General features: G+C 45.4%; 1 protein-coding gene and 1 non-coding gene across 6 annotated transcripts in view; one reads left to right on the top strand and one right to left on the bottom strand.

Annotated features, from left to right (window-relative positions):
* Positions 1-17,195, top strand: part of PRPSAP1 (phosphoribosyl pyrophosphate synthetase associated protein 1) — a 49,786-nt gene extending 32,591 nt beyond the window's left edge. For all 5 annotated transcript variants that reach the window (XM_031657786.1, XM_031657790.1, XM_031657789.1 and 2 more), the window contains 3 exons: positions 14,245-14,315; positions 15,125-15,271; positions 16,426-17,195. In XM_031657786.1, coding sequence (XP_031513646.1) covers positions 14,245-14,315; positions 15,125-15,271; positions 16,426-16,584 — 377 coding nt within the window. In that variant the 3' untranslated portion in view covers positions 16,585-17,195. The remainder of the gene's footprint in view (positions 1-14,244; positions 14,316-15,124; positions 15,272-16,425) is intronic.
* Positions 2,722-2,825, bottom strand: LOC116271166. Its single transcript, XR_004179601.1, has one exon. It is a non-coding gene; the product is annotated as a small nucleolar RNA U13 (small nucleolar RNA).
* Positions 17,196-18,456: the final 1,261 nt, after the last annotated feature.

The raw sequence follows: 18,456 nt of genomic DNA, 5'->3' as shown, positions 1-18,456 counted from the left end.
TTTGAGACAGAGTCTTGCTCTGTCGCCAGGCTGGAGTGCAGTGGTGCAATCTTGGCTCACTACAACCTCCTCCTCTTGGGTTCAAGTGCTTCTCCTGCCTCAGTCTCCCCAGTAGCTGGAACTATAGGTGCGTGCCAACACGCCCAGCTAATTTTTGTGTTTTTATTATTTATTTATTTATTTATTTTTCGAGACGGAGTCTCGCTTTCTCGCCCAGGCTGGAGTGCAGTGACGCGATCTCGGCTCACTGCAAGCTCCACCTCCCAGGTTCATGCCATTCTCCTGCCTCAGCCTCCCGAGTAGCTGGGACTACAGGCGCCCACCACCACGCCTAGCTAATTTTTTGTATTTTTAGTAGAGACGGGGCTTCACCGTGTTAGCCAGGATGGTCTTGATCTCCTAACCTCGTGATCCACCCACCTTGGCATCCCAAAGTGCTGGGATTACAGGCTTGGGCCACCGCGCCTGGCCTATTTATTTATTTTTTTGAGAAGGAGTCTCTCTCTGTTGCCCAGGCTGGAGTGCAGTGATGCGATTTTGGCTCACTGCAGGCTCCACCTCCCCGGTTTAGGCCATTCTCCTGCCTCAGCCTCCCGAGTAGCTGGGACTACAGGCGCCTGCCACCACGCCCAGCTAATTTTTTGTATTTTTAGTAGAGATGGGGCTTCACCGTGTTAGCCAGTATGGTCTCGATCTCCTGACCTCGTGATCCACCCGCCTCGGCCTCCCAAAGTGCTGGGATTACAGGCATGAGCCACTGCGCCCGGCTGATTTTTGTATTTTTAGTAGAGACGAAGTTTCACCTTATTGGCCAGGATGTTCTCTATCTCTTGACATTGTGATCCGCCCGCCTTGGCCTCCCAAAGTGCTGGGATTACAGGCGTGAGCCACTGCACCTGGCCTATTTTTATTTTTTTTAATTTTGTTTAAGACTGAACTCGTAGGCCGGGCGCGGTGGCTCAAGCCTGTAATCCCAGCACTTTGGGAGGCCGAGGCGGGCGGATCACGAGGTCAGGAGATCGAGACTATGCTGGCTAACACGGTGAAACCCCGTCTCTATTAAAAAATACAAAAAACTAGCCGGGCGAGGTGGCGGGCTCCTGTAGTCCCAGCTACTCGGGAGGCTGAGGCAGGAGAATGGCGTGAACCTGGGAGGTGGAGCTTGCAGTGAGCTGAGATCCGGCCACTGCACTCCAGCCTGGGCGACAGAGCGAGACTCCGTCTCCATAAAAAAAAAAAAAGACTGAACTCGTTCTGTCGCCCAGGCTGTAGTACAGTGGCATGATCTTGGCTCACTGCAGCCTCCGCCTCTTGGGTTCAAGCAGTTCTCTTGTCTCAGCCTCCGGAGTAGCTGTGACTTCAGGCACACACCACCATACCCGGCTAATTTTTGTATTTTTAGTAGAGACAGGGTTTTACCATGTTGGTCAGGCAGGTCTTGAACTGCTAACCTCAGGTCATCCACCTACCTCAGCCTCCCAGTGTGCTGGGATTACAGGTGTGAGCCACCATGCCAAGCCATAGTCTGCTTTTTTAGCTTTTTATTTTAAACTGACTTTAGACTTAAAGTTGAAAGAATAGTACAGATTTCCAGCATATGCTCTTCACTCAGAGTCCCCAAATTTAACGTTTATATACTTGGGTTTTTTTTCACCATTTGAGGGTGAGTAGCAGACGTAATGTCCCTTCATTCTTCAATACCTACATGTATATATATAAAGACAAAAGACTCTCTTATATAACCAGAGTATCATTGTCAGACCCAGGAAGCTAACATTGCTATAACAGTGTAATTTACAGACTTAGGTTTCACCAGTGGTCCCAGCAGTGTCCTTTAGAGCAAAAGAATAAACTTGTTTTCTTGTCTAAGACCTAACCCAGGATCACACATTGCATTTTACTTGTCATTTCTTTTTAGTCTCATTTAATCTGGAATGGCTGCTCTATTCTTTGTTTTTCTTATGACCTTGATACTTTTGAACAGTGCGATCAAGTGATTTTGTAGACTATCCCTTAATTGGGGCTTGTTTATGTCCTCAGGATTAGATTCAGGTTATGTATTTTTGGCAGAAAATCACAGAAAACATGTGATGTGTCCCGTTACTGGTGACGTGCATTCTGATAAGTTGGTTAAGGTTTCTGTGGCAGGTTTCTCCACTGTAAAGTCATTCTTTTTTTTTCCCCCCTTTTTATTAAGACTATGTTTTAACTGTAAATATTCCATTCAAAAAAAAAAATTAGCCGGGCGTGGTGGTGGGCGCTGTAGTCCCAGCTACACGGGAGGCTGAGGCAGGAGAATGGTGTGAACCTGGAGGGGCGGAGCTTGCAGTGAGCCGAGATCGCACCACTGCACTCCAACCTGGGCGACAGAGCGAGACTCCGTCTCAAAAAAAAAAAAAAATGTCAAGCAGGTAATGTGCTGATGTTCTTTTTTTTTTTTTTTTTTTTTGAGACGGAGTCTCGCTCTGCCACCCAGGCTGGAGTGCAGTGGCCGGATCTCTGCTCACTGCAAGCTCCGCCTCCCGGGTTCACGCCATTCTCCTGCCTCAGCCTCCCGAGTAGCTGGGACTACAGGCGCCCGCCACCACGCCCGGCTAGTTTTTTGTATTTTTTTTTTAGTAGAGACGGGGTTTCACCGTGTTAGCCAGGATGGTCTCGATCTCCTGACCTCGTGATCCGCCCGTCTCGGCCTCCCAAAGTGCTGGGATTACAGGCTTGAGCCACCGCGCCCGGCCTGTGCTGATGTTCTAACAAGGTTCAAGGGTAGCACATCTCACGTGTGAGCGTGAACACCCAATGATCACACTTAGGAACTATAAAAGGATCTGTCTGATAGCATTTTACCCAGAAGAAAGAACTACTTTCTCTCTCTCTCTTTTTTTTTTTTAGACAAGAATCTCACTCTGTCGCCCAGGCTGGAGTGCAGTCACCATTTCGGCTCACTGCAACCTCTGCCTCCTGGGTTCAAGCAATTCTCCTGCCTCGGCCTCCTGAGTAGATGGGATTACAGATGATTACAGATGTGTGTCACCATGCCTAGCTAATTTTTGTATTATTAGTAGAGATGGGGTTTCACCATGTCAGCCAGGCTGGTCTCGATCTCCTGACCTCAGATGATCTACCCGGCTTTGGCCTCCAAAAGTGCTGGGATTACAGGTGTGAGCCACCATGCCTGGCCGAAAGAACTACTTTCAAAATTGTAGTTGCTTTTCTCAAACCCTGCCACTGTGTTACCAAATAATTTTTGTAATACTTCTAAATCCTTGTTTTCATTTCAGCAGTGTTCACAGCATCTTCGCCAGCAGTAGATTCATCTCAAAAAAAAAAAAAAAAAACCCACTTTCTTTGCTTATCCATAAAAGCAACTCCTTCTCCATTACAGTTTTATCATAAGATTGAAGCAGCCCAGTCACAGCTTCAGGTTCCATTTCTAATTCTAGTTCTTTTGCTATTTCCACCACATCTGCAGTTACTTCTACCATGGAGGCCCTAAGCTCCTCAGAGTCATCCATGAGGGTTAGAACCAACTTCTTCCAAACTCCTGTTAATGTTGATATTTTGACCTCCTCCCCTGAATCACAAATATTCTTCATGGCATCTAGAATGGTGCATCCTTTCCAGAGATTTTCAATTTACTTTGTCTGGATCCTTCAGAGGAATCACTATCTATGGCATCTATTGTCTTAAAAAATGCATTTCTTTTTTTTCTTTCTTTTTTTTTTTTGATACAGAGTCTTACTCTGTCACCCAGGTACAGTGGTACGACCTTGGCTCACTGCAACCTCCGCTTTCCTGGTTCAAGTGATTCTTGTGCCTCATTCTCTCGAATTTCTGGGATTGCAGGTGTGCCCCACCATGCCCAGCTGATTTTTGTATTTTTAATAGAGACAGGGTGTCACCATGTTGGCCAGGCTGGTCTCAAACTCCTGACCTCAGGTGATCCGCCTGCCTCGGCCTCCCAAAGTGCTGGGATTATAGGAGTGAGACACCACGCCCAGCCAAATGTATTTCTTTTTATTTTATTTTAGAGGCGGGGTCTCTGTCTGCTCTCCGGGCTGGAGTACAGTGACAGGGTCTCCCTCTGTCGCCCAGACATGGAGTGCAGTGGTGCGACCACTGCTCACTGCAGCTTCTATCTCCTTAGGCTTAGGTGATCCTCCCACCTCAGCCTCCCGAGTAGCTTGGAAGCTGGGACAACAGGTGCGTGCCACCACACCTGACTAATTTTTGTAGAAATGGGGTTTTGCCATGTTGTCCAGGCTGGTCTTGAACTCCTGGGCTCAAGCAATCAACCCACCTTGGCCTCCCAAAGTGCTAGGAGTAGAGGTATGAGCCACTGTGCCTAGCACACAGCTAATTTTTAGAAATTTTTAGTAGAGGCGGGGTCTTGTCTTGTTGTCCAGGCTGGTATCGAATTCATTGGCTCAAGTAATCCTCCCGCCTCAGCCTATATTCTTGACAGTGTGGGAGGGTGAGGTGCGAGGACCACCTTACTATTATTACTTTTTTTTTTTTTTTTTTTTTGAGATGGAGTCTCGCTCTGTTGCCCAGGCTGGAGTGCAGTGGCACAGTCTTGGCTCACTGCAACCTCCTCATCCCGGGTTCATGCCATTCTCCTGCCTCAGCCTCCTGAGTAGCTGGGACTACAGGCGCCTGTCACCACGCCGGCTAATTTTTTGTATTTTTAGTAGAGACGGGGTTTCACTGTGTTAGCCAGGATAGTCTCAATCTCCTGACCTTGTGATCCGCCTGCCTCGGCCTCCTCCCAAAGTGCTAGAATTACAGGCGTGAGCCACCGCGCCTGGCCTATTATTACTGCTAATAATAAGACTTGAAAGTTGAAATTACTCCTTGATCAATGGGCAGCAGAATGGATGTTGTATTAGTGGGCATGAAAACAATGCAAATCTCCTTGTATATCTCCGTCAGAGCTGTTGAAAGACTATTGTTTGAGATATATATATACATATATATATATGTTTTGAGATGGAGTCTTGCTGTGTTGTCCAGGCTGGAGTGCAGTGGCACAATCTTGGCTCACCACAACCTTCACCTCCCAGTTTCAAGCAATTCTCCTGCCTCAGCCTCCTGAGTAACTGGGATTACAGGCATGCACCACCATGGCTGGCTAATTTTGTATTTTTAGTAGAGATGAGGTTTCACCATGTTGGTCAGGCTGGTCATTAACTCCTGACCTCAAGTGATCTTTTATCAATTATCTTGGTTAGATCTTGTGAGTAACTTATTGCAGCTTCTACATGAGCACTTACTGCTTCACCTTGCACTCTCTTAGGTTACGGAAATGGCTTCTTTCCTTAAACTTCACGAACCAACCTTGCTCTGGATTAGGCTTTGGCTTAAGGGAATTTTGTGGCTGGTTTGATCTTCTATCCAGATCACTCAGATTTCTCTGGTTCCGTAATAAGGCTGTTTTGTTTTCTCATCATTCGTGTGTTCCCTGGAGTCAAATTTTTAATGTCCTTCATGAACTTTTCCTTTGCATTCACAACCTGGCTGTTTGACTAAAGAGGTTTAGCTTTTGGCTCTCGACACACTAAGCTTGATTATTTGTAGCTTTTGATTTAAAGTGAGAGACATGGGGCTCTTCCTTTCACTTGAACACTTACAGGCCATTGGAGGGTTATTGGCCTAATTTCAATATATTGTATCTCAGGGAATAGGGAGGTCCAAAAACAGGAAGAGAGACGGGAACAGCAGGTCAGTGGAGCAGTCAGAATACACATTTACTAAGTTTGCTGTCTTTTTTTTTTTTTTTTCAGTGACAGAATTTTGCTCTGGATCTCAGCTCACTGCAACCTCCGCCTCCCGGGTCCAAGTAATTCTCCTGCCTCAGCCTCCTGAGTAACTGGGATTACAGGCGCGCTCTACCACACCTGGCTAATTTTTGTATTTTTAGTAAAGACAGGGTTTCACCATGTTGGTCAGGCTGGTCTTGAACTCCTGACCTCATGATCCACCTGCCTCGGCCTCCCAAAGTGCTGGGATTACAGGTGTGAGCCGCCACTGCACCCAGCCAGTTTGCTGTCTTATGTGATCTTGGTTCATGCTGCCCCAAAACAATTGCAGTAGTAATATCAAAGGTCACTGGTTACAGATACCAGAAAAAAACGTAACAATAATGAAAAAAGTGGAAATACTGCAAGAATTACCCAAATGTGACACAGAAACATGAAATGAGCACATACTGTTAGAAAAATGGCTCCCAGGCTGGGCACGGTGGCTCATGCTTGTAGTCCCAACACTTTGGGAGGCCAGAGTGGCAGGATCACTTGAGCCCAGGAGTTCGAGACCAGCCTGGGCAACATGGCGAAACCTCGTCTCTACAAAAAGTACAAAAAATTAGCCAGGTGTTGCATGCACCTGTGGTCCCAGCTATTCGGCAGGCTGAGGTGGGAGGTTCCCTTGAGCCCAGGAGGCAGAGGTTGCAGTGAGACAAGATCGAACCACTGCCTGGGTTATAGAGCGAGACCCTGTCTTTAAAAAAAGGAAAAAAAAAGAGAGAGAGAAAAATGGCACCTGTAGACTTGCTTGACACAGGGTTGCCACAAACTTCAATTTGTAAAAATTGTATTATCTGGTAATATAGCACTTTGGGAGGCCGAGGTGGGCGCATCAACTGAGGTCAGGAGCTCGAGACCAACCTGGCCAACATGGTGAAACCCTGTCTCTACTAGAAATACAAAAAAAAAAATTAGCCAGGCATGGTGGTGTGTGCCTGTAGTCCCAGCTACTTGGGAGGCTGAATCAGGAGAATCACTTGAACCTGGGAGGCAGAGGTTGGAGTGAACCGAGATCGTGCCACTGCACTCCAACCTGGGCAACAAAGAGCCCTGCTCTGCCCTGCCCTGCGCGCAGTGCAGCGTTTGCTTTCCAGGTTCAAGTGATTCTTGTGACTCAGTCTCTCAAGTTTCTGGGATTATGGGCGTGCCCCACCATGCCCGGCTAATTTTTGTGTTTTTAGTAGAGACAGGGTTTCGCCATATTGGCCAGACTGGTCTGCAACTCCTGACCTCAGGTGATCCGCCTGCCTTGGCCTCCCAAAGTGCTGGGATTGCAGATGTGAGCCTCCACACCCAGCCTACTTTTATTTTAATGCTCAGTTTGTCTCATATTTGGCCAGAGAGAACTCCTTCCAGCTGCCTCCTGTGTTCTTTTGGCATGTCCCCATCACTTTTGGAGACTCCCTTACTTTTCTGCTGTAACTACGCCCCGTGTTCATCTTGTAATTTCTTAGTACTGTACTTGGCCATTTCTCCAAGGAGCCCTTATACCTTTAGTTGGAGAATGGTATTTATTTATTTTTAAAAATCAGTCAGGCCAGGCACAGTGGCTCACGCCTGTAATCCCAGCACTTTGGGAGGCCGAGGAGGGCGGATCACGAGGTCAGCCTGGCCAACATGGTGAAACCCCATCTCTACTAAAAATACAAAAATTAGCCAAGCATGGTGGTGGTCACCTGTAATCCCAGCTACTTAGGAGGCTGAGGCAGGAGAATCGCTTGAACCCAGGAGGCGGAGGTTGCAGTGAGCCAAGATGGTGCCACTGTATTCCAGCCTGGGTGACAGAGCAAGACTCGGTCTAGGAAAAAAAATAAATCGGTCAGGTTTAGCAGTGCTGTAATGTATGCCAACTTTTTAGTAACACTAATATTAATAAGTATTGATAACCCATTAGCATCAGACCAGCTGAGAATGGTATTTAGAAACCAAGATTTGGGGCCGGGCGTGGTGGCTCATGCCTATAATCCCAACCTTTGGGAGGCCGAGGCAGGCGGATCACGAGGTCAGGAGATCAAGACCATCCTGGCTGACACGGTGAAACCCCATCTCTACTAAAAATACAAAAAATTAGCCGGGTGTGGTGGCGGGCGCCTGTAGTCCCAGCTACTCGGGAGACTGAGGCAGAAGAATGGCATGAACCCGGAGGCAGAGCATGCAGTGAGCGGAGATCGCGCCACTGCACTCCAGCCTGGGCGACAGAGCGAGACTCCGTCTCAAAAAAAAAAAAAAAGAAAAGAAACCAAGATTTGGGCTCAGGGTGGACATGCTCAGTTGCCAAATGTTACTACCTGTGAGTAACCTTGACTTAATGTCCTTTTGTAAGCGGCTGAGTATGTTGTAGGATAATGACCAAGAAATAGGCTGGTTGTGGTGGCTCACACCTGTAATCCCAGCACTTTGGGAGGCCTAAGCAGACAGATCACGAGGTCAGGAGTTCGAGACCAGCCTGACCAACATGGTGAAACTTGTCTCTACTAAAAATACAAAAATTAGCCAGGCGTGGTGGCACACATCTGTAATCCCAGCTGCTTGGAAGGCTGAAGCAGGAGAATTGCTTGAACCTGGGAGACGGAGGTTGCAGTGAGCTGAGATCACGCCACTGTACTCCAGCCTGGGTGACAGAGTGATACTCCTATCTCAAAAGAAAAAAAAAAAAAAAGACTGAGAAATAAAATTACTGGGTCAGAGGTTACTTTGATAGATGTTGTATTATCAGAGTATTTTATATGGTGAGATTATTTATTCTGAGGATGTTGCTTTGTTGCTTAATGGTCGTAACCATGGTTTCCCTGGCAGTCATCTTTATGAGTCATAGGAAAAGAATGCATTACTTCTAGACATACTGGTGTGTTTACATTGCAGCTTCCACAGTTATCATCACATTGTTTTGTGTGACTCTAATAGGCTTAGCCAAGAAAATTCTGAAAAAATTATTTATTGTATGTGTAATAAATTGCACCTCCTAAATTAAATATGCTTTACATCTGTATGTCAGTTATCCAGTGTGTTCCAGTGGTTCATTTGTTGGTAATTTAGTTTAAGATCTTAGAATGGTTATGACAGAATAAATATTCAACCTGAGAACCTTTGCATTTTTTAGGGAGATGAACTATTTTATTTTCCTCAAATCCATTCTTTTTTTTTTTGAGATAGAGTCTTGCTCTGTCACCCAGACTAGAGTGCAGTGGTGCGATTCCAGCTCACTGCCACCTCCACCTCCCGGGTTCAAGTGATTCCCCTGCCTCATCCTCCCAAGTAGGTGGGATTACAGGTGCCTGACACTGCCCCCAGCTAATTTTTTTGTATTTTTAGTAGAGACGGGGTTTCACCATCTTGGCCAGGCTGGTCTCGAACTGCTGACCTCGTGATCCCCCTGCCTTGGCCTCTCAAAGTGCTGGGATTACAGGCGTGAGCCACCGCACCTGGCCAAACCCATTATTTAGAGCACTACTTCTTGCCCACGGGTGAGTTTTGCCTCACAGTGGATATTTGGCAATGTCTGGAGATGTTTCTGGTTGTCACAACCATGGGAGCTGGGGTGCTGCTGGCATCTCGTAGGTAAAGGCCATGATGCTCAGCATCCTACAGTGCGATAATCACCTAGTCCAAAATGTCAGAAGTGCTAAGGCTGAGAAGCTCATTTTAGAGTAATTTGTTAAAAGAGAAGTTGTATGAATGAAGGAGTGAAACCTTAAATCTTTTCCATCTTATAGGTAGGCTTGGTACAGATGATGGGCAAGGGCATCTAACAAACTTGAAAAGATTTTATGTTGGGGGTTCTGCTAAAGAAGACTACATTTGCCACAGGGGTGAAAAGTAAGAGTTTGGATCACAAAAGTGAGAGGAGGTGACTTTTTGTGGCTTGCTTTTCCTGGCTTGTTAATTTCACAAGTGAAGATGCGGTTTTCACCACTGAAGTGAAAACAGACATTGGCACCTCTTGAGCATCTGTTAAATGTAAATTTTGATTTGTTTGCATGTAGATAGGGGTTGTGAGCTTGAAATCAGTTCATTTCTGTTCTACAGAAGACCTCATTTTATTTCCTCATCTAATTTATTTGTTTATTTTTCTGAGATGGAGTCTCATTCTGTCACCCAGACTGGAGTGCAGTGGGCGATCTCAGCCCACTGCAACCTCTGCTTCCCGGGTTCAAGCAATTCTCCTGCCTCAGCCTCCCAAGTAGCTGGGTTTATGAGCGTGAGCCACCACACTCAGCTAATTTTTGTATTTGTTTTGTTTTGTTCTTGTTTTGAGACGGAGTTTTGCTTTTGTTGCCCAGGCTGGAGTGCAGTGGTGTGAACTTGGCTCACTGCAACCTCTGCCTTTGGGGTTCAAGTGATTCTCCTACCTTAGCCTCCCGAGTAGCTGGGATTACAGGCATTCACCACCACGCCTGACTAATTTTGTATTTTTAGTAGAGATGGAGTTTCTCTGTGTTGGTCAGGCTGGTCTCGAACACCTGACCTCAGGGTGATCCACCTGGCTTGGCCTCCCAAAGTGCTGGGATTACAGGCATGAGCCACCACGCCTGACTGTTTTTTTTTTTTTTTCTTTTCTTTTTTCTTTGAGACAGAGTCTTGCTCTGTCGGCCAGGCTGGAGTGCAGTGGCACGATGTCAGCTCACTCCAACCTCCACCTCCTAGGCTCAAGCAGTTCTTCTGCCTCAGCCTCCCAAGTAGCTGGGATTACAGGTGTGTGCCACCACGCCCAGCTAATTTTTGTATTTTTAGTAGAGACAGAGTTTCACCATGTTGACCAGGCTGGTCTCAAACTCCTGATCTCAGGTAATCCGCCCGTCTCGACCTCCAAAAGTGCTGGGATTACAGGCATGAGCCACCATGCCCGGCCTCTTGTTTTTTTTGAGATGGAGTCTCGCCCTGTCACCTAGGCTGGAGTGTAGTGGTACAATCTCGGCTCACTGCAACCTCTGGCTCCTGGGCTCAAGGGAACCTCCCACCTCAGCCTCCCTAGTAGCGGGGATTACAGGTGTGCACCACCACGCCTGGCTAATTTTTGTATTTTTAGTAGAGAAGTGGTTTTGCCATGTTGCCAGGCTGGTCTTCAACTCCTGACCTCAGGTGATCTGCTCGCTTCAGCCTCCCAAAGTGTTACGTTCACGGGCATGAGCCACCATGCCCAGCCACTCATCTCTTTCTAATGTCAGTTTGTTGATATGGTTTGCCATTTCATTGAACTAGAAATAGACAAAGGTCAAAATGGGTAAGGAATGAATTTGCTCATAGTTCTTTTTTGCTGTTTACTTTAGCAGAGGAAGGTTTAGTTAATTGGCTCCCAGGAAAGAGTAAACGTGTGCACATGTGTGCAGGTGCTTGTACTTGTGATGGAAGCGTTTTCGTAAGGTAAGGAGGGTTGTCAGTGCAGCTTTATTTTACTTGGAAAATGCTACCTTTAAAAGCAAAAGACAACTTCCTGCTTCCTTCATAAAAACATTGGAAATCATTTGATGAATTGGAGACATTTTCACTGCAGTTGATGTAGTTTTCACAGTGATTTCTGGCCACAAGTAAGGTTGCACAATTCATTTTATTCATGGATTAGATTTTGTTTGATAAAACGGACAGAGAGAGCAGAATCTAAACTTAGGGTAGTTTTAGCACTCTATTCTTGACCTTGTATGAAAACTGGAATTTTTAATGTTTTATTTTTTGGGTAAGCTATTCAGAAACTGTTGGCCTGTGAGGTACCAGTCATTTTTTTCTACCCTGTAGTAATAAAGTCTGTCTCTGTTTTGTGGCAGCCACTAAATTATGTGTTCACTTTTATCCAGAACCTAAAGGCAGTTTCAGCAGGGAATGAGTATACTGGGCAGGAAGCCTTTCTTTTTAGCCTTTTTTAGCCTCCCTCCTAGCTGTGCTTAGGTTTTTCGTACAAAACTAACAATAGTTCTTTGCAGGAGGTAGGGTTGCAAAAAAGTAAACACAAATACTGTGATGTTTTCTGTATCAAACTAGAGCTGAATTTCCATTGATATTTGATGGAGGGGTATTGGCTTGCAATATTTCTTTTTTTTTTTTTTTTTTTTTTTTGAGACAGGAGTCTTGCCCTGTTTCCCAGGCTGGTGTGCAGTGGTGTGATCTCAGTTCACTGCAACCTTTGCCTCCTGGGTTCAAGCAAGTCTTGTCTCAGTCTCCCGAGTAGCTAGGATTACAGGCATGTGCCACCATGCCTGGCTAATTTTTATATTTTTATTAGAGACAGAGTTTCACCATGTTGGCCAGGCTGGTCTAGAACTCCTGACCTCAGGTGATATGCCTGCCTTAGCCTCTCCAAAGTGCTGAGATTACAGGCATGAGCCACCACGCCCAGCTGAAAAGGAACCACATCTCTTTAAGAAGCGGGTAGGTTGGTCAGGCACGGTGGTTCATGCCTGTAATCCCAGCACTTTGGGAGGCCGAGACAGGTCAATCAGTTGAGGTCAGGAGTTTGAGACCAGCCTGGCCAACATGGTGAAACCCCATCTCTGCTAAAAATACAAAAAATTACCCAGCTGGTGGCGTGCTCTGTAATCCCAGCTACTCAGGGGGCTAAAGCAGGAGAATCACTTGAGCCCGGGAGGCGGAGGTTGCAGTGAGCTGATATCATGCCACTGCACTCCAGCCTGGGAGACAGAGTGAGAATCTGTCTCAAAAAAAAAAAAAAAACAAAACGGATAGGTCAACATAACTGTCTATTTACATGGTTTAAAAACAGAATCTCAGGAAGCTGCTCCTAATGGTGGTGGTTTGAAACCCCCCTCCCCCCCATTTTAAGTGATTTTATATACAAAGTCTTCTTTTCTTGCCCAAATTCAAGAAGTTGTCTTTGTTTCTACGATGTGAAATCAGGAAATACACGTCTGTCGAGATGTATAAAGTAGTGCTGAATTTCAGCTCAGCTGATTTGCCAATATACAGAGAAAAACACCTGTTCTTTGAGGTACACAGTGCCTACTGGTGGAAATCAGCCAAAATTGTTTTTTGGTAGTTACTAAACTCTGTTACCGTGGATTTTATTCTCTTTCGCTTCCCCCACTACTAGCCTAATAAATATTTCAGAATAATAACAAAGTTTAAAGGAGGAATACTTAGCCTATTCTTCTGAAATAGTCTTTGTTTTTCTTCTCTGTTTACTGACCTCCTTTTGAGGATAAAATCTTATTTCCTTTCTTTATCCTGTAGTTTCCTTTGTACACTCATAGCCTTTCTTCAGATGCAGATTTTGTAGTCAGATAAGAGTCTCTACTTTAAGCACTAATTAAATCAGGAAAAGATGATGGGCCTGGAGTTATTGTCTTCAAGTTCCTGATTTTGAGGAAACTCTGATTATGTCAGTAGTGCAGTTATCTGATAGTAAGGTTACACTGTCCAAATAAGGTGACTTTGGAAGAAAGTAACATAAAGCCATCTCATGATCTGGCAGCCTTTCGCAGTTTCGCTTTCTGCAGAGCAGCATTCCTTCTGACTGTCTCCGCCAGCCTCCATGAGAGTGGGGTTTCTGTCTGCACGGCATTGCGGTGCAGCCTCTCCGTGGTGGCAGAATCTTCCATGCTGTGCTGGTTCATTGTCTTCCCAGCTGTGCTGTGCACTGTGCTGGTTGCTGAGCTCCTGAGACCGGGCTCGTCTCAACTGAGAAGTGCTGTGTGTATAAAACACACACCAAGTAGAGAAGACTTGATAGGAAAAAAGTGTAAGGCTGGGTGTGGTGGCTCATGCCTGTAATCCTAGCACTTTTGGGAGGCTGAGGTAGGAGGATTATTTGCGTCCAGTTTGAGACAAGCCTGGGCAATATAGCAAGATCCCCTCTGGAAAAAAAAAAGTGTAAAACATCTCATTAATAAATTTTTATATCAGGCTGGGTGTGGTGACTCACGCCTGTAATCCCAGCGCTTCGGGAGGCTGAGGCAGGTGGATCACCTGAGGTCAGGAGTTTGAGACCAACCTGACCAACATGGAGAAACCCCGTTTCTACTAAAAATACAAAACTCAGCTGGGTGTGGTGGCGGATGCCTGTAATCCCAGCTACTTGGGAGGCTGAGGCAGAATTGCTTGAACCCAGGAGGCAGAGGTTGCAGTGAGCCAAGATCGTGCCATTGCACTCCAGCCTGGGCAACAAGAGCGAAACTCCATCTCAATACATACATACATACATACATTTTTATATCAGTTACATGTTGAAATTATAATATTTTGGGAATTACATAATCTGTTTTTAATGTGGCTACTAGAAAATTCAAAGTAACATGTATGGCGTGCCTTCTATTTCTTTTGGCCAATGCTGCTGTTTCTGAGAGATTGCAGATTCATGGAGGGGGAATCTGCGTGGTTGGTTTGTTTTTTGCCTGTATAGTGGTTGTGCCACCATTTCCAGGGAATGAGGTTATGATTACATTTCTCTAGTGATACATGAATGACTGAGATCTTGTAATTTGTTTTGTTTTGCTAGTGATGATGGCCAAAGAGAAGCCACCGATAACTGTAGTTGGAGATGTTGGAGGCCGCATCGCAATCATCGTGGTATGGTTATGTGTCATCCATTTGTAGAGGTGACACTCCTGGCTCTTGGTCAGTAGGTTGTCCACTCTGGGACTCTATTTCTAGGAACGATGATCTAAATGGATCCACATATCCTTTCTCACCCAAACTCCCTTGTGCCAAGTGGCAGAACCCTCTATCCAGGTGAACACACATCAAAGTATAACCTACAGATAGGAAATGAGCACAGTACTCCCATGAGAAAATTCAGCACCTTCACCTTCATCATGTGGATTCTAGGTTCTTTAAACCAGCTCACCTAATCATGCTTGAGCATTAGAGCCGAAAGATGAACCGAAGATGAGCTGTTCCATTTTCACGACTAAGAATGGATGTCCCCGTGCAGACTCGTTCTGCATGTTGACATAGTTTTTTTTTTCCCAGCTCTAAATATCTGCTGACTAGTGGGTCACGAGTCCTTTGCTGTAGCACACTTTATTTCAGTTTTCTTCTCATGTCACGTTCTATTTGGAAAAAAAAATAAATGGAACGCTGGCTATGTGGGATTCACCAGAAATGTGAAACAGGAAAGTGAGTGTTGGCAGTCCTCAGCTCCAGCCGTGACGTCACAGGCGCTTGGCTGCGCCCTCCTCTGACAGACACACAAGGTACTGTCAGGTACTTCTGTTACCATTTCTGGATGCTCAGTCTTTGACCTAGGCACACAGCTCTGAATTTCCATCGGAAATCCTCTGAAACTGAGTGCAGGAAAGAGGAGAGCAGTGTGTGCATTGACAGTCTGGGCTAGAGGGTGTTTTCTTGCCTACCAGCTCACTCTGTTCTCCTCCCAGGATGACATTATTGACGACGTGGAGAGTTTTGTTGCTGCCGCGGAGATCCTGAAAGAGAGAGGCGCCTACAAGATCTATGTCATGGCCACCCACGGCATCCTGTCTGCAGAGGCCCCCCGCCTGATTGAGGAATCCTCCGTAGATGAGGTTGGGCTGCTTCTAAATCTTGAGCCAAGATTTGCTGCTGTGTTTTCTGGGAATAAGATTCAGTCAATACTAAATTGCTTAATCTGTCTATAGCTTTTCTAACTTTTGCCAGCTAGCAGTTTGTTGGGACAGATACATGTTTAGGAATACAGATAGTCTGCGACTTACCATGGTTCAACTTAGAATTTTTTGACTTTATGATGATGCAAAACCATCGCAATTACAATGTAATGTGTAGTATTCGTTAAATTACTTGAGGTATTCAACACTTTATTTTAAAATAGTAGCTTTTATTATAAAATGAAAGCCTTTGCCCTAGATGATTTTGCCAACTACAGTCTAATGTAACTGTTCTGGGCATATTTAAGTTAATGATGTTCAGTAGGTTAGGTGTATTAAATGCATTTTTTTTTTTTTTTTTTGAGATGGAGTCTTTGTCACCCAGGCTGGAGTGCAGTGTTCCAATCTCGACTCGCTGCAACCTCTGCCTCCCGGGTTCAAGTGATTCTCTTGCCTCAGTCTCCCAAGTAACTGGGATTACATGCGCCCGCCACCAGGCCTGATTAATCTTTGTATTTTTAGTAGAAACGGGGTTTCACTATGTTGGCCAGGCTGGTGTCAAACTCCTGACCTCAGGTGATCCGCCCGCCTCGGCCTCCCAAAGTGCTAGGATTACAAGCATGAGCCACTGTGCCCGGCCTAAATGCATTTTCTACTTAAAATATTTTCAACTTATAATGATGTGTTTATCCAGACGTAACCCTATCATAAGTTGAGGGTTATGTTGAGAGTCTGTGTGTGTCTATTTGCATAACAATTTGCCTGGGTACTTTAATTTGACACCCTAGGAGCGTTTCTCTTGAGGCTGGAATTCTTCCCTTATGATCTGAGAGTTCTGCATAGCACTGGGGCTCACTGTTTCTGTGTGGAGACCATGTCATTCCTGAGATTTTCGTCTTTTGTTCTGAGGCCATGTAACTTTTCCTTTGCATAAAATTAGTTAAGTTTGGTTTATAAAAACTATACTCAGTGGAACAAGGTTTTGTAGTTTGGAGCTTAGGCTGTGGGGACTCAGTGTTAGATAAACTTTTCTGTGTAACCAGTTTGAAACACACTTCAGTAACAGTGTTTGTTTTCCATCACTGTGTGACTAGGTGGTGGTGACGAATACTGTCCCTCATGAGGTTCAGAAGCTGCAGTGTCCCAAGATAAAGACTGTGGATATCAGTTTGATTCTTTCTGAAGCCATTCGGAGAATCCACAACGGAGAGTCCATGGCCTACCTTTTCCGAAACATCACTGTGGATGACTAACTTTCACGAGGGTCTGGACCCTGGGCCTCCTGAGGGGAACATGGAAAAAGCGGTGCCATGAGTGATACAGTGTTTCCTTGCAAGGGAGGACTGGAAACAGCCTGGAGTTAGATAGTCTCTCCTGCCCGGATTGATGGGTGGGAGGGATTGAAAGAGTCAGGAAGAAGACAGAGCTAATGGATAAATGTCATAACATGGCCTTATATCTCTGCTGTCATCAGCCCTGATCCTTAAAAGTTCTAGCTGCTTTCCTGAAAATAATCTGAAAATCTTATTGATACTAAAGAGGAGTTAAAGGCACATAAAATCTTAACTCTATAATGTTCATTTAGTTGTTTCAGCTCCAGGGAAATGGAGGTATTGATGTTGAACCTGGTTAGGGAAGCTGAGCGCCTGTGGCTCTGTTACTATCCAGTTGGCCTCTCCCAAATCAACTTCAAGTCTTTTATAGAGAATCGTATTTTTCTTTCAGAAATTGTTATGCCTACAGCCATTGAAAAATGAAGCATTCATGTTGTTACATCTTCCAAGGATGTCAGATTAGAAAATAGCATCCCACCTCTGGAAATCTGAGTGGCTCTGAAGTTGCAAATAAAATAATTTGTTGTCTTGCTGGTCTTTTCATTAGATGGCAGTGACAGAACAGCAGTCAGGTCTGTGGCTGGACATACTGTCCCAGGTTCTGCCCTCTTCCTAAGTGTTGAAGCTGAATCCTTGTTGAATACTATATTTTACATCTAAATTAAAAAAAAAAAAAAAATAGGCTGGGTGTGGTGGCTCACACCTATAATCTGAACACTTTGGGAGGCTGAGGCAAGAAGGATTGCTTGAGCCCAGGAGTTTGAGACCAGCCGGGGAAACATGGCGAAACTCCCCCATCTCTACAAAAAGTACAAAAATTAGCCAGGCATAGGTAGTGTGTACCTGTAGTTCCAGCTACCTTGAGAGGCTGAGGTGGGAGGATTGCCTGAGTCAAGGAGGCTGAAGCTGCAGTGAACTATGATTGTACCACTGCCGTCCATCGTGGGTGACAGAGCAACACCCTGTCTCAAAAAAAAAAAAAAGGCCAGGGATGGTGTCTTAACGCCTGTAATCCCTGCACTTTGGGAGGCTGAGGCAAGTAGATCACCTGAGGTCAGGAGTTTGAGACCAGCCTGGCCAACATGGCAAAACCCCATCTCTACTAAAAATACAAAAATTAGCCCAGCTAAGTTAAAAGCGTAAGTGCATAAAAGACTGCAAAGAGGCCGGGCGTGGTGGCTCACGCCTGTAATCCCAGCACTTTGGGAGGCTGAGGCGGGCGGATCACGTGAGGTCAGGAGTTTGAGACCAGTCTGCCAGTCTGGCCAATATGGTGAAACCTCGTCTCTACTAAAAATACAAAAATTAGCCGGGTGTTGGCAGGGAGGTACACACCTGTAATCCCAGCTACTCGGGAGGGTGAGGCAGGAGAATTAATTGGTTGAACCCGAGAGGCGGAGATTGCAGTGAGCTGAGATTGTGCCACTGCATTCCAGCCCAAGCGACAGAGCAAGATTCCATCTCAAAAAAAAAAAAAAAAACTGCAAAGAACTAGTTATTTTGATAACCCTTTAAAGGCCTACTGTGTACCAAGTTACTGGAATATGATGATTGAAAATCCTTCAATTAAATAAACTACTACTCAGGCTGAAGTAAAAAATCTGAACTTGAACAGTAGTTAAAGTAGTACAGTTATTCCTTCCAATCCATGGGGGATTGGTTTCAGGACTCAGCCTCCTGCCCATGGATGTGCAAGTCCCTGATAGAAAATGGTGTAGTATCTGCATATAAGCTATGCACATCCTGGATGATGTATAATACCTACGGCAATATCCATCCTGTGTAAGTGGT

This window comes from Papio anubis, chromosome 17 (assembly GCF_008728515.1).
Source record: "Papio anubis isolate 15944 chromosome 17, Panubis1.0, whole genome shotgun sequence".
NCBI lineage: Eukaryota > Metazoa > Chordata > Mammalia > Primates > Cercopithecidae > Papio > Papio anubis.
The sequence above is the reverse complement of the archived record's forward strand: the minus strand, read 5'-3'. Positions and strand labels throughout refer to the sequence as shown.